Here is a 16,447-nt window from a genome sequence, read left to right as displayed (position 1 = left end):
TTGTCTCTGTTGTTACAGAATTTCCTGTACTTTCTATAAAACTAGATTACCCTTCAAGCAAAAGTCAAAGAGATGACTATACTTTTAACTTTTGGAAAAGTGATTTTCGTGGCAATGGTTAATGTATTTTTCCTAAATGTATTGTTATTCTTTGTGTGATAATCAAAATGTCAAATACCAAATGTACTGCTCTAGGAAAAATTGCTAAGACTACTCTCAAAGCTCCTAAATAGTGGCCAGTAACTTGCCATCAGATGAACTCAAGAAAGTGAGAACTTTCCTACTGTTCTCTCTCTCTCTTATTTGGAGGAGGAGCAGCCATCCTCTATCAACTTCTGATTCCTTTCCCTACTCATTTTTTTTCCCCCCCGAAGGTGCTTCTCTGTCTGCAGGGAGGTCGAATCTCCTCAGGCTACCCTCAGTTCACAGGGGAGCCAGACTTGAACATCATAAACATGGTTGCCCTCCAGACAATGTGGTCTCATCCTGGTCCCCATTAGATCTGGAGAATGTGTGGTAATACACTGCACAAAATTGGATAACCTAAATTAATTCCCAAAGGGATTTGTTTGTTAATAGAGAACAGCTTTCTTTAATTATGAGGAGAAAGGCTAAAGGTAAAATTTAAGAAGTCAGAGACTTAACTAAGTCCTTAACTAAGGAACTCCCTTGGTGCCACTGGTATCCCTAAACATAGCACCACATAGGAACTGTCTACTTACAAACGCCTTCCCTGAGGTGCCTGGGTGGCTCAGCCAATAAGCATCTGCCTTTTGCTCAGGTCATGGTCTCAGGATTCTGGAATCAAGTCCTGTACTGGGCTCCCTGCTCGGCACGAAGCCTGCTTCTCCCTCTCCCACTCCCCCTGCTTGCCTTCCTTCCCTCACTGTCTCTCTCTGCCAAATAAATAAATAAAATCTCCAAGGGGAAAAAAAAAAGTCTTCCTTCAGGGGCACCTGGGTGGATCAGTCATTTGAACATTGGACGCTTGATTTTAGCTCAGGTCATGATCTTGTGGTCATGAGATCGAGCTCCACTTAGAGCTCTGTGCTGGACATGCAGCCTGCTTAAGATTCTCTCTCTCCCTCTCCCTCTGCCACCCACCTCCCGTGTGTGTTCTCTCTCTCAAAAACAAAACAAAACAAAAAACCTTCCTTCAGATAATAGTTTTCTGGTCCTGAGTCTTGGGCTGTTTTGAATAAGTTCTCTGCATAATACTGGTACCAAGTTCTGTGCATGATACTGATACCAAGTTCACTAAGTCTTTCTGTTATAGGAAACAAGAAAATCAGGCGTTGTGCATTGCTAACATCTCTATTTTATAAGCAAGCAGCCCATTTTTAGTAACATATAAGGTGACTAATGAAGTATTTCTAACAGTTAGAAATGCTTTATTAATTTTACAGAACTATCTTGAAAACATTCTATAAAATAAACTGGAGGTTTTAAAAATTCATATGAAATTCTGCAGCTGTCTATAGTCTGATAGTAAATATCTTTAATTTTATAATTAATTTTGAAGTTGTGTGTGTGTGTTTATTATTTAAAAAAAAAAAAAACTGGTGACTTTTCAGGAATAAAAATATCTCTGCACACATGACCTAAAACAAAACACGAACATGAGAGCATTTCAGAGACCATGAGCCCTAACGCAAACTGATATCAGTATGATAGTTCAGTATGTTTCTTTAATACATTAAAGTGCAATCATTTGGTTTGTAACCTTGTACGTCTTACACTCCTTGTTATGCATATGATTCTCTTATGTTGTTGTACCTGATGGTAACTTACTAACTTTCTTCACTGTGTGGTATCTCAATGGACAAACATAACCTATGCTATTGTCCATTTCCAAATAATGCTACTACCATCATTTTTGTACAAGGTTTGGATGTCCATAGTCACTCATTTGTATTGGATGTAGAGGTAGGGAAGGAATTTTGGGACCAGCTATCGCAGATCCTGCCACACAGTTTTCCAAGGTTGTGGCTCAGTTCTGATCTCTGCTATCAGTGTGTGAGAAGAAAAATTGTCCTACCTCTACACAAGTACTTGATGTTAATATTGTGAATCATTTTCATTTTGGCCCTTCTTTAGGCAGATCAAGGTACAGGCCTGAGGTTTTAATTTCTATCTACCTGAATACTAATAATGTTGTACCACAATTTCCATGAAGTGTCTGTTAGATCCTCAAAGTGGATAGGAGGTCAGGAAAGAAGCTGTGTTTACAAGGACTCAGCCTTCTATCGCTTCTAGCCAATATCATACCATTAGGTCCAATCAGCCTTGAGACACAACGCGATTCTTTTGTATGAAGAGGAAGCCCCTTGTTTGCTTTGTTTGCTTACCTTTATTTTAACATTTCCAACAGTGGGGATACGTTTACACAGCAGTAGAATCACAGGCATAGGGCAATGGATTATGGCAAGTGGAAAGGGTCTTAGAGATAATCTAGTGAGGGATCCTCTTACAGATTGGGTGTGAGTTCTAATGAGGAAGGGCAAGTTGTTAAACACCACAGTGATTTCAAGTTGTATTCAGTGCCAGGCTCACAGCATATTTCTGGAGAGGACTGTCCAAAGAGGCTTCAAATTGCTGCCTCTGGCTTTCACACAGGTTTAGATTATTGAGTTTTTACCTCTGTCTAACACATGGTGCTAGACAGTCTATCATTAGTATGCATCTATCTGCTCACTAGGTGGTACAAATGCTCAAATCTACCATCAGTATGTCATTTTTATCCTTAGGGATTTCAGTGCAAGGCTGAAGGAAAGGAGTGCAGATACAGAAACGTGCCTATTATATCCATAGTCACTTATAATACTGGATAATAATTCTCTGTCCCTGGTGACTATGTGAGAACCCTGTGATGTAGCCATACAGAGAATGAAAGGGAACTGGTGAGGAAGGAAGTAAATGAGCCAGAATAAACCAAAGCCTTTTAATGTTTGTTTGTTTGTTTGTTTGTTTTCTTCCCTACTTCTGTAGAATCCCATATGGAAGGGTTAGTTCAGGCCATCTGCCCCAAGTCCTATTTAAGTCATGAGTCTACTAGTCAACATTCCTAGTGAGTGATTTTTTACTCTCTAATTACATAAATCAGGGAGATGAAGCCTACAGTTAATTAAATTGGTTTCTTCCATTTTTAGACATACATTCGTTGAGCCTAAGATATCTCATTTAATTGGTTTATGATTTCCTTCTCGTCAGTCCAGACTCATTAGATGTGATTCAAGAGGCCAATATGCAGATCAGATCAGTTTTTACATGATATTACTGTCATATGTCATATGGAAGGATGATAGCATATTTATAACTCCTGAATCAGAAGCCTCTGATCCACTGGCTGGTTTAGACTTCAATACATTTCAAAAAGAATGGCTTTTGCTATGTTGCTTCTCATAAGAAAGATTAACAAAAGAGTATTGATAAATTGGGAAAATATGGTACAAGTGGAAACTCAAAACTTTTTTTTTTCCAAAAGACAACTTCCCATAGATTTTTTTTCATCACATTTTTCCCGCAATCTGTCATAGTTTTCTACAAATGTCACCTTTAAAAGCAGAGGAGCCTTTTGAGGTTTGATTCTGAAATTCTTTCTGAAATTCTTTCATTAAGGACAATTATAATTACTTAAGGGGTACTATCTGATAGATACTTAAGAATGTCATTGAGTCTTCTGTGGTCCATATCCATGTTTTTTCAAAAAGCTGCTTCCAGTGGTTGACATCAGAAAACTTGAGCAGAGCCAAATGAAGATGAGCACATCCAGAAAATACACAGATGATTTTTTTTTACTTCCCAGGTAATTAATATAAGTATATTTTTAAGTTTATTACTTTAATATCTACAACCCTTTTTATGAACTTTCTTATAAGCTATTAAATACATATATACAAGGCACAAATTATACCTTCATTTAATTATGTTTTGACAAATACCTAATGAATATTCAAAAATGTTATCAAGGGTGTAGTTTTATTATTTATGTGTTTTTCCATTTTGTGACCCAGACATGATAAAGAAACTGGATTGATAAGAATGATACTCAACTTGCAGCAAAGAAAATTCATCATTTTACATTGGAGACAATGGTCAAATCAACTGAACCATAAGTACAGTGATGCCTTAAACCACAAAGAGGAGCATTTAACCAGGATGGAGAAGACAGAGGGAAGGAAGAGCCAAGTGGAAGTGACTGAGTTGAATCTCAGCACAAAGATGTACTTTATCAGGACCTTCCACTTTTTTATCCTTCTCTTGTTGGACTTTGAAGGGGGGCAAAATACACCACCCCAAAAGATACCACTTTGGCTATTGATTTTTTTTTTTTTTAAGATTTATCTTTTTATGTAAGAGAGAGAATGTGTGTGCACAAAGGGAGTAGTGGGCGTATGGACAGAGGAAGAGGGAGAGAAGCAGAATCCCTGCTGAGCATGGAACTGGCTTGGAGCTTGATCTCACGACCCTGAGATCATGGCCTGAGTGGAAAGCAAGAGTCAAATACTTAACAAACTGATCCAACCAGGTGCTCCAGCCCCTGATTATTTTAAGTCAAAGTTTCTTAAGGAATAGCAGGTGCAAGAAGGACACTCTGAGCCTCTTTTGTCTTTCTGAAAGCAGGAAATAAATTTTCTATGTGAAATGTACTCCCTTTGCACCAGGAGAGAGACTTCCTCATCACCAGAGAGGGAACTGATGGCTGAGAAATCTATATAGACAAACTCTGTTACTTCTTTACTTGTTTACTACACGGAAACCAAACTTCTTTGTCATGTCAATTCTTCACAAATGTATTGTTTCTTTTTCTAAAAATTGTAACAGATACCTTATTTGGCCACTTCTTATTTTTATATTTTTATGAGATCCTGCACACACAAAGTTGATTTTTTTCTCCTGTTAATCTATCTTATATCAATTTAATTATTAGATCAGCCAAGAACCAGGAAGGGAAGAAAGGGAAAATTTTGTTTCCTTACAGTCACATCACCTCTAAGAAGACATTGTCCTATCCACCTCAGGATCTGTAATTCCAGCCTCTCCATCTGGATTCCTTTTTTCTCCCCATCCCCATTGTACCCTCCTCACCATTTAGATCTGAAACAGAATTTCAAGGAATCGTTTCTTCTCCACACTCTACAGGTAGGCATTTTGTTTGAACTTAGAGTTTCTTACCTTTTCACTTCAGGGAGATTAGAGGTTATCATGATATTTCTAAGACTATTTAATTTTATTTAATTAATTTTATTTATTTATTTTTAATTAATTTTATTTATTTATATTACATTATTGAATTCACTGGAATATAAACAATGTAATAAACACTTATAGTTCTTATAATAATTAAATTAATGCATAAAATAAACAATAAATGCAAAATTAACACACTAAGATGAAGACAGAAAAGTGTTCCAAATATTAAATGAGAATTACTTTAAATGGAGATATACAGTAAAATATACCATATTTAGGAAACTCCAAATATTGGTATCATAGTGACATAGTAAAATCCTTCTGTATTAATTAATTTATTTATGACAACTTAATAGCATAGTATAATATAGTGAAATAATACAATATATGAAATCAGAAGAGTATGTTTATGTGTATATGTATATAAATATAAATGTTATACTATATAACTACTTACTTAAAATCAGATTTTATTTTTCAGTTTTTCCATCATCTCTTTCACATTCTTGTTCCATAGGCTGTGAATCAAAGAATTTAACACAGGACTCACAGGAGTATAAAACAAAGAGTTCATTTTGTCTTAAGCTAAGGAGAAGGAAGAATTTGGCCAGAATATATGAAAATCATAGCTCCCCAGAAGATTGCCACAACTCCTAGGTGGGAGGTGTAGGTGGAGAAACTTTGAATCTTCTCTCAGCAGAGTAGATCTTCAAGACTGACAAGATAGAGTCAAGAACTCCTAAAATGGTGCTCAGTTCAAAGAAGACAAAAATGTAAAAAAAAAAAAAAAAAAGAAATCCTTGACCTGTGTATCTAAGCAAGACAACAATAAGAGATGAGAGATATCACAGAAGAAAAGATGAATCACATGACATACAGAAACATAAGTGGGATGTTAATGTCAGGGATATCAAAGCATCTGACATTCCTACCATGTAAATCCTGGCCATGAGCAGGGAGCACAAGGTGCGGCCAATGACTTTGTACCAGTCAAAGACCATCACCACAGCAGTAGACACGAATCTGCAGGTACAGAAGGTGAAGAATTGCAGAGCACAGCCAGTGATGGAAATTGATTTGATGTTGGCAAATGCAGCCAGCTGCATCTTGGGTCCAATTGTGTGCTATAGCAGAGATCACAGAAGGAGAAGTGGCTGAGGATAAAGTATTGGTGTGTAATCCATTGTAATTATAATGAACATTCTAAGATCTGCCAGGAAATTAATAAGTGCCTAGAAACATGGTACAAGGGTTCCCTTTGTGGTCCAGTTATTGGTAATTCCCAAGAGAAATAATTTCCCTGTCCATCTTCTTTATCCTTGTAAACTCTAACAAAAATAATTAAGAAAATGATAGTTCAGAATTTGACCTTTCTGTATATATCCAAAAAGTATCATCTCTAAGATAGAACATGATTTATTTCTGTAAATTGTCTTTTTTAACCTCAGAAAACTGACCAAGTGTTGCATTCATTTATTTATTTATTCATTTTAATTTACTCTAAATTTATTTTGGATAAATTTTTTCTTTAAGAAATACACTTCTTTATATATAGTAGAAATTAACACTTTAAAATTAAAGAGGAAACGTATCAGTTACTTATGAGAACTATCTCTTTTCAGCAATTCTCCATCTTTGGAAGACTCTATAAATCATGTATTTATTTATTTATTTGCTTATTTATTTATAGATTCAATTAGCCAACATATAGTTTTACCTTAGCTGAACACTTCATTATTATTGTTGTTCAATGAGTTGCTATATTACACAAATCCAGAGAATACATAAAAAGTAAGTAACATAACAATCAGTTTGTTCTCTGTATTTAGAGGTCTGATTCTGCTTTTTGTTTATTTGCTTTGTTTTTCTTTTAGATTTCACATTTACCTGATGGCTGCCAGAGGAGAGGAGTGCAAATACAGGAAAGTGAGTAAGAAATACAGACTTCCAGTTATGGAGTAAGTCACAGGGATGAGAGATACAGAGTAGGGAATATAGTCAATGGTACCACAGTGGCATTGTATGGTGACAGATGGTAGCTACCCTTATGGTGAACATAGCATTAAAATATGGACTTGTTGAATCACCATGTTGTACACCTGAAACTAATGTACTATTGTGTCAACTATGTTAAAAAAGAAAAAAAAGTAATGTAGATGGCCCTAAAGTTGGGCAATATGGCAATGTTGGTGGGTACAAACTGTAGGAGCCGTGTTCTGTGTGATACTTTCCAACATGTGAATCACTGCAGGATGCTAACATAAGGGCCATGGCAGGCCACCCCAAATATACCACTATGGCATACTGGTTAGTTATTTAAGAGACAGCCTGTGCAAGGAGGATATTCTGACTCTCCTCTGTCCCCCTGAAAACAGGAACTAAATTTCCCATGCAAAAGGTGCCCTCCTTTTATCAGGAGGTGAAAACAAATCCTTATCACCAGTTATAAGAAATTCAGAGCCTAGAAGTCTGCATAAACAGCCTCGTTATATCTTACTAATTTACTACCACAGACCAAATCCTGTTTAGAATTTCTTACTTTATTGAAGCTTGCAAAGTTCAGTTTTCTTTGTCCTGCCAAATCTTTTTATTTAATTTAATTTAATTTTATCTTTTTTCAGTGTTCCAAAATTCATTGTTTATGCACCATACCCAGTGCTCCATGTAATACATGCACTCCATAATACCCACCACCAGGCTCATCTAACCCCCGCTTCCCCTCCAAAACCCTCAGTTTGTTTCTCAGAGTCCACAGTCTCTCATGCTTTGCCTCCCCCTCCAATTTCCCCAAAGTCACTTATTCTTTCCTTCTCCTAATGTCCTTTGTGTTATTCCTTGTGTTCCACAAGTAAGTGAAACCACAAATAAATGAAACCATATGATAATTGACTCTCTGCTTGACTTATTTCACTCAGCATAATCTCCTCCAGTCCCGTCCATGTTGATACAAAAGTTGGGTATTCATTCTTTCTGATGGAGGCATAATACTCCATTGTATATATTGTCCTGCCAAATCCTTACAGATTTATTGTTTGCTTGTATAAATAATATAAAAATCTGTCTGCCTTGGTCATTTCTTTAGATCTCAATTTCATTACTGGGCCATATTGAGCATATAATAAAATTTTGTGTTTTTTTTTTTAACTCCTATTAATCTGTCATGTCAATTTCACTCTTAATTCAGTGGGAAGACTTGAAGGGTGGAAGGAAGTTCCTTTCCTTCACTAATAAGCGCACGTCTATGTGTCATTAAAGCCCACTGTTGACTGCAGTATACAGTAATATATTTAATGTCTTCTGCTCTATGTGTTGCCCTACTTCAATTAATTGATTCCCTTCAAATGAATCAAGTAAATGCCATATCTGTGTATTCAGAAGATAACTTAAGAAGTTACAAGGAGAACCAGTGTATGGGAACAAATATCCCAGGTAATTTTTTCATCTGAGTCCTCCCAGGGGACTAGACAGGGGCATTCTGTTTTTTCATGGTTCCTATAAATCTAGACCACATCATAGGTTAAAATCACTAAAATAAAGTATTCTTAATGTGGGGGAAATGGCTTTTAGTGATACATTTCAACAGCCTTTTCATTTATTACTATACAAACATGCTGAATCTACTGCCTTAGGAGATATGATTGAGGCTAAGCTCAAACTACGTAATTGTAGTAATTTGCCACCCATTCAACTGAAGACACCAAAGCATTTGTGGTACCCTAGAACTTTATTACCATTATTTACTTCTCTGCTTCATATTAAAAGAATGAGATGTATCCTTGGTCACTTCATATGATTCCTTCCCAAACTCATTTTCACATCAAGTGGTTCTCTGTCTCTAGGGATAACAAACCTCTTTAGGTTATGCTCTATTTAGATAAAATCTAAATTTACCTCCCTAAACTTGACTGCCCCATAGACCATTTAGTCTAACTTCCCGTTAAACTTTTCCATTAAAATCTGAGCCTTAGTAATTATATTATTATTAAAAATTGAATAATTAACATCTCAAAGGATTTATTTTTAATTGAAGATGAGTTTCTTAAATAATGAGAGAAAATGACTTCATTGCAATGTAAGACACCAGAGACAAGCGAGTGAGAAAAGAAACTGTATCTAAATGGCTTCCCTGGTGCCATTGCAATCAATGTAGGTAACTACTTTGAATACCCTCCCTCAGAAAGTAGTTGCGCAGCTGAGTGATGAGCCTTTGGGAATAAGTTCAGTGAATGACAATGATACCAAAGAAAACTAGGTGTCCTAAGTCTCCTTATTGCTGAAAACAATATTAGAGGTTATTGGTTAAATAAGACACACTTGTTCTATTAAAAAGACAGCAATTTTTAATAAGAAAAGTCATAGTTGTTCATTGAAATAGTCTATGAAATTTATGCCATGGATCTTATAAAATATATTTTGAACTTTATTGTCTACGTGACCTTAATGGAGATAAAAGTTTATAATAATAAAATTCTGAAGTCTCCTAAAAATCTAATGGTGAAGGGACTCTGCTTTTGGAAAACGCTTTGATATTTAAAACATGTATAGAAAATACTTAAATAATTAGTATACTATTGGATAAATGAAAACAGAACAAAATAAAAAACCTGTAGTCAGGACACTGACCAAGAAACAAAACATGACCAGAATGACCAAAGCCTTCCACTTGCTACTTCCTAAGTTACTAGCTTCTTATCCACAAGGAGTATTTACTTTCTTACCTTTTATCACAACACATTAGTTTCGTATTTTTTGAGCCATGCATAAGTAGATGCCTGCTTCATGTACTGTGTTACTCAACAACATGCTGGTGTAACCCAGCACATTCATTCTCACTGTTGTATAGTATTCTTCTATACAGATATAGTATCCAATTGATGTGTTTATTTTAACATGGATAGGCAGTTATCTTCTCTTTTTTTATTCCCAATAACATTGATGTGAACATTCTTGCATATGTCTTCTAGTAGAGATATACATTTATTTATCTTGGGTATAAAACCAGGAATAGGAAACGTGTGTGTGTGTGTGTGTGTGTGTGTGTGTGTGTAAAATTTAGTTTTATCTAATTTTACCACACAATTTTCCAAAGCAGTATGCCAACTTATGCTTCCACTATCCCATTATCAATGAGTGAAATCTGTGTGCATCTCACATAATATTGTCTGCCATTTTAATTTTAGCTATTCTGTAAACTTGACTAAGAAAGTTGGATATTCACTATATCATCTCATAAAAGTCTCTTAAAGTCAAAATGAAGAATTGAAAGTTAGTCAAATGGGCTCACTTTATGGTATGAGGGATCTTGCAATCAGTGCTATCTATCTGTCATCACTACCAATTACAGTTCACGTAAAAATTGGCCCAGCGTTGTAATGTAGTCCCACCCATCTGCTATATTCAAATCTCCCCAAAGATAGCAGTGGCTTTATGCATTATCCATTTATAGAATCATATCAGTATGGGTACTGAATGTGGTATCTGGAATGCACAATAAGGATTATTCAGTTTAAAACCCTTTTTTGATAGAATGGAAACTGAGGCCCAAAGAAGAAAAATGATTTATTGACGGTCACAATTACTGTGACTTGACCGTAGAGATTCAGACCCAATTTTGCTGTCATTGTTTTTCCAGTACACAGCACGTTTGCAGAGTTCAAGCAAACGTTGCTTCCTCTTAAGAAAGAGCTACACAATAACCAATTTGTGAGAATTATTGCTGTTTTGATTTAACAAATTTCCCTAACCAGCTTTTCCACAGTATGTAGTTCATTGCTTGTATCATTGTACATATTTTCTAATCTTTTATCATTGTAACATTAATGTTTAGGGATGCCAGTGCCTGGTCAGAATAAGAAAGTCTTAAGAAGAAACAGACCTATAATATTGACTCATTACATACAGGCATTGGTAATGTCTTACTTGAACTATAGTTGCCACCATTGGAGATAGGTAAACTATGAGAAGCATATGAATTATGGATAAAGAAATTCTAGGAAATGATTAGGATTGGATTAGATAATATGAATCAGATTAAAATACTTTGATACTACAACTCCCTGACTTTCTATGTAAAACAAAGATATAAATTTCCTGCAGGTCATTAGCCCAATCCCCTGCTTCAATCATTAATTCCCTAAAGTTTATGTTAAGTGATTATTCATCCTCTGCTATTACAAATTTAGGCATAGGGGTCTCATAGATTTTACAAATCAGTCAAATTCCTTTTTAGCCACTTGTTTATCGAACTTAAAATATGTCATTTAATAAATATAAAATTTCTTTCTCTAATTCACACATTAGACTTAGATTTGCTTATAGGAACCAAGATGCAGATTGAATACATTGCCATGGTCCACAGGAGAGGAGTGTGCTAGTTGATGGCATCTTGATGCTTCTTAGGTTGACACCCATCTATGCTTGGGCGTTAGTCTCATTCAAATGCTCTTCAAGATAATTCCCAATTCATAGATAATATTTGAAAAAAATGGGGCATTTGAGGAGACATTGTAACTGAAAAATAGCATCCTCTGTTCCTTTTGTTTGTTTGTTTTATCTTTATACCTCCCCTTACCATGCCTCAGAATCCCAGAAAAAAATATCATTGACAACAGAAGGACTCTCATTGTCCTAGGTGGGCTTTACTGGCAATCTGAAAGGTTTTCACCAAAGGCTTTAACAATGGCACTTAGGTAGACTTAGACATTGAATAATTTTTATTTTGTGTAATTGTAGCAAAGCTTTAAGAGTGCCCCTGATTCCTGTATGGTTCTTCAAATCCCTGTCTTTGTCCCTGCTTACTCAACAAATCACTGCAGTGATTTGATCATCAGCAAGCGAGAGCAGAGAGCCAAGGTAAGTTGCAAATAGGCTGTAAACACCTGGATAAGAGCTCTTTGGTTTAATTATTTTCCAAATAATTTATATGTCTTTAACTTTCCCTTATGTTAGCATCCACAACCATTTTATGTGCTTATGTATGTGATACAAAAATGTTTTTAAGGCACATACTTGACCTCAGTGATTTTTTTTTCTTTTGCCTCCTATAAATAAACATTTGATAAAAATTAACTTTTTTCAGTATCTTTCTTCCTTTCTTTACCCAGATGCTATGGTGACGCTTGAGTAAACAGACAAAAATGCACAGTCCTTAAACTCTGCAAATTCATTCCCCCACATTGAAGGGAATGATTTAGGAAACAGTTATGGATTCAACAATGCTCCTGGACAAGGTGATGTGTGAACCAATTTTAACAAGTGTTGGAGCGAAGGAAAACTAGCGGAGGAAGTGAATGAGTTGTAAACTGCAGAACTATAATGCGACCACACTGGTTGTCTTTAAATTCCACAGAAATGAAATGGTCTCATGCCCCTGAGGACACCCTAGTTGCTGATCCGTCAGCATAGAATGCTTTCTCTACCTTCAGGTATCTCTCAGCTGATCCCTACTTACCTGTTAAGTCTCAGATTATCTCCAGTACCAGAAGCATTTTCCAACATTCTTCACTGTATTTGAACATTGTGCATTGTTTAACAGTGGTCAGTCTTTTTACTTTATGGAATAATTTCTTTTATTATAAATAATTTGAATGATTATTTAATATTTGTCACTTCCATTAGATGACGAGATTCATTAGCGTAAAACTACTGGATTTGCTATAAAATACAGAGTGGATGCAATAGGTACTGAGGAAACTCTCAATAACATCTAGAAACTTCATTTCATGCACAAATGAAAGATTGAGGAAACAATTATTAGGCAAACTAGAAGTCCAGAAATTTTCAATTAAAGAGTACCAATACAAAGTCAAGACATAAAATGAACCAGAGAGTACTTAGGGAATGATACATTTGGGTATGGTTGAAACAGTTTATAAATATTTCTTGTTTCACATCACATCACATTAGTCAAAACAATTTTAATGTTTATAAATTTTACTGTAAGATTGGAGGGAAAATACACACGTAAAAGTTTTCAATGAAACCACTTTTTATTTTTAAGGTTCTTCAGGGCATCTTTCACATCCTTATTCCGTAGGCTATAAATCAGAGGGTTTAGCATGGGAATCACAAGGGTGTAAAACAATGAGGTCATTTTGTCCTGATCAAGAGAGTAGGAAGAACTCGGCCGGAAATACATAAAGAGCAGAGTTCCCTGGAAAATCGCAACAGCCGTTAAGTGGGAGGTGCAGGTGGAGAAAGCTTTGAATCTCCCCTCAGCAGAGTTGATCTTTATCACTGCTAGGATGATATAGCAGTAAGACACAAACAGCCCTGAAAGAGTAATCAGTTCAATGAAGCCAAAAATGGTGAATATCACTAACTCATTAAACTGTATGGCTGAGCAAGACAACACGAGGAGAGGTGGGACATCACAGAAGAAATGGTTAATCACATTAGACCCACAGAAACATAACCGGAATGTTAGTATGGTATTTACTGAAGCATCCACAATTGCCACCATGTAAACCCCAGCCATGAGCAAGGAGCACAGTCTGCTGGACATGCTGACTGTGTAGAGCAAGGGGTTGCTAATGGCTTTGTACCAGTCAAAGGCCATTGCGGCCAGCAGCAGACACTCAGAATCTGCAAAAGTACAGAAGATTAAGAATTGCAGAGCACAGCCATAGAAGGGAATTGACTTGTTCTTGGCAATGTAGCCTACCAGCATCCTGGGTCCAACTGCTGTAGAATAACAGAGGTCACTGAAGGAGAGGTGGCTGAGGAAGAAATACATGGGTGTGTGAAGGTGAGAATCCATTCTGATTAAAATGATCATCCCCAGGTTTGCAACAAGAATGATAAGATAGATAATAAGAAATGTGATAAACAGAGTCATTTTAACTCCAGGTTCATTGCTAATTCCCAAGAGAAGGAATTCATTCACAGAAGAGCAATTTTTTCCATCCATTCTTCTTAATTCTTCCAAGATGCTACAGAAATGATCAAGGAATGGTATATCAAGATTTTAATTCTTCTTAACATTCACAAAAATATAATCTATATGTCAGAAAGTATTTATTTCAGAAAATAGCCTGGACAAATTTCACTGTCCTATTGTTGACAAAGTTAAAGTGTTTGGAATAGAATTTAGAGAGTTTGATTCTAAATTTGGAGATCACCTACAAGATATATAACTTGGGTGCTACCTTCCCTGCTTTATCTCATTGTCAATCACAAATAAAGGCTCAGTGCAGGTCAAATATAACATGAAAGTCATAGCTAAATTAAAGACAAGGTTGAAATACATTCTTATATCTGAAAAATAAATATCCAATTGAGTACATAAGAGATTACTCTTGCTGAGGTCCTCAGGAATCAAGATTTGTTTGAGACTCTGTTTAATTTAGAAATAGTACACATATCTCTGATTTAAAAATACTGAGCAATACGATGATTTTTACTGCTTTGCCACATTATTGTTACTTGCACTTAGGAGTGGTCTGGTGCCAAAAATCATGTCTTTTGACCAGCAAAGGAAAAAGGCTAAAAACAAACAAAAACAACTTAACATATACAACTCCATCTCTTTGGATGTTAAATCTGAGTTTTTCATCAAAAATAAGAGATGGAAGATATGCCTTGGTAGTGCGGTTGGTTAGGCATTTGAATCTTGGTTTCAGCTCAGGTCATGATCTCAGGGTGATGGAATCTAGCCCCAAAGCAGGCTTTGCACTCAGCAGAGATTCTGCTTAAGATTCTCTCTCCTTTCCCTTTACCCTTCCACCTGCTCTCTCTCCCAATCTCTCTCAAATAAATAAACAAATTAAAAAAAAAAATAAAGATGAGTACAAGAAATAGATATTTCTGATATATACAGGCTTCTATTTGTGTATATATGTACATATATGCTTGCACCTGTCTTTCTGTTGATAGATGACAATTGGAATATAAGTGATGGCCTCAGTTTGTTTTGGATGGGCATAAATATGGTATGTGTTCATATGGGGCTGAATTTATACAAATTGGTATTTGTATTGTGATATCTCAATTTTTATTGGTTTAAAAATTAGAAAAAAATCTTAAATTTACATATACCCTTTCTCATGATTAAATAATGTTTTTCTTCTTTACTTTGGCTTATGTATAAAAAAACTATAAATTCGCTAATGAAAATTACTCCAAAACACCCTGTTTTATAAGAAATATATATTTTTGCCACTAGATTACAGATTATTACCCAAAGGAAATAAGTAAAAAAAAAAAATACTCATTTATATTTTCTGAATATTTGATTCCTCACTTTTCCAATAGAAAGTTTTTTATTCATCATTCTTTAAATTTGGTGACTAGGAAACCTACCTGTGATAAGCAAGTCTTTCTGTGCTTGCCCCTGGTAGCTGAACACCACGAACAGATTGCATTTTGTTTTTATTTAGTGTCCTTTGGGACTGCAGTCTCTCACACCTTTGCCCTCACACTTCTGTATACAAACATGTGATTAATCAGATTTCTAGTTCTGTATTTTCCTCTGTGACTGTTGCAACAATTTTAGCAAAGGCTGAATTTGAATTCTTTGCATTTGCATCACACGGGTCATCTTTAGGAAGGTAAAATGATATTACAGTATGAGTCGTTGCTATCCTGAGTCTATGGCATCTTCCTCTAGACATCTAATGAAATTTAAATAGACCCTTTATTTCATTGTTTTTGTCTCAGTTATTATTTATTTTAATTTATTAAATTCATAAATTTATTAAATAAGTATTTGTTAATCATTATTTATTATTAATTCTTTCTATACTGGTTCTGCCACTTCCAAAACAATCTCTTCCCCTTTCCCACTTAGAAATATAACCATTCTTTAACAGTTATATTTAATACTTTGTTTTCATGAAGCACATTTGATGTCATTCTAACAACCATGTTATCCAGCAGGATTTGAATTAATTTATGACTATAACACCCATATACTTAGCACCCTTCTTCTTGAATTATTTTTATTTCTTTCAGATATATGTCTTTTACTACATCATAAGCTTTTTAGAAATAATAGCTGGCCTTGGCTAAGTTCTGTGTAACCTGCAGCTCTAGCACCAAGACTGGCAGAAGTAATGTCTAATTTAATATCAGTTGGTAAATATTTTAAGTGATTGGATGAATTGGTGGTGGAGAAGAGGAAATAAAGAGGTTTTGCAAACTATTTCAACTCATATAGCTCATACATGCATTTGTACATGAAGAAGGCTTTAGGGAACACCCTGATTCTATTTTTCTTTCAGTTAGTTTGTTTTTATTCATTTCAACTTTTACAAAG

At 35.3% G+C, this 16,447-nt stretch overlaps 1 protein-coding gene and 1 pseudogene across 1 annotated transcript; both read right to left on the bottom strand.

Annotated features, from left to right (window-relative positions):
* Window positions 1–5,656: 5,656 nt before the first annotated feature.
* LOC116860508 lies at window positions 5,657–12,690 on the bottom strand (annotated as a pseudogene).
* Window positions 12,691–13,165: 475 nt separating this feature from the next.
* LOC116860460 (olfactory receptor-like protein OLF2) lies at window positions 13,166–14,101 on the bottom strand. Its single transcript, XM_032846515.1, has one exon. The coding sequence runs from the start codon at window positions 14,099–14,101 to the stop codon at window positions 13,166–13,168; it is 936 nt and encodes a 311-aa protein (XP_032702406.1).
* Between the last annotated feature and the right edge of the window lie 2,346 nt (window positions 14,102–16,447).

Source organism: Lontra canadensis, unplaced genomic scaffold, assembly GCF_010015895.1.
Source record: "Lontra canadensis isolate GAN:19392208 unplaced genomic scaffold, GSC_riverotter_1.0 scaffold176, whole genome shotgun sequence".
Taxonomy (NCBI): domain Eukaryota; kingdom Metazoa; phylum Chordata; class Mammalia; order Carnivora; family Mustelidae; genus Lontra; species Lontra canadensis.
This window is presented reverse-complemented; position numbering and strand designations above follow the sequence as displayed.

What these genes read in the sequence shown, in the direction of transcription:
- LOC116860460 (XM_032846515.1), bottom strand. Translation starts at nt 14,101, where the DNA reads ATGGATGGAAAAAATTGCTCTTCTGTGAATGAATTCCTTCTCTTGGGA.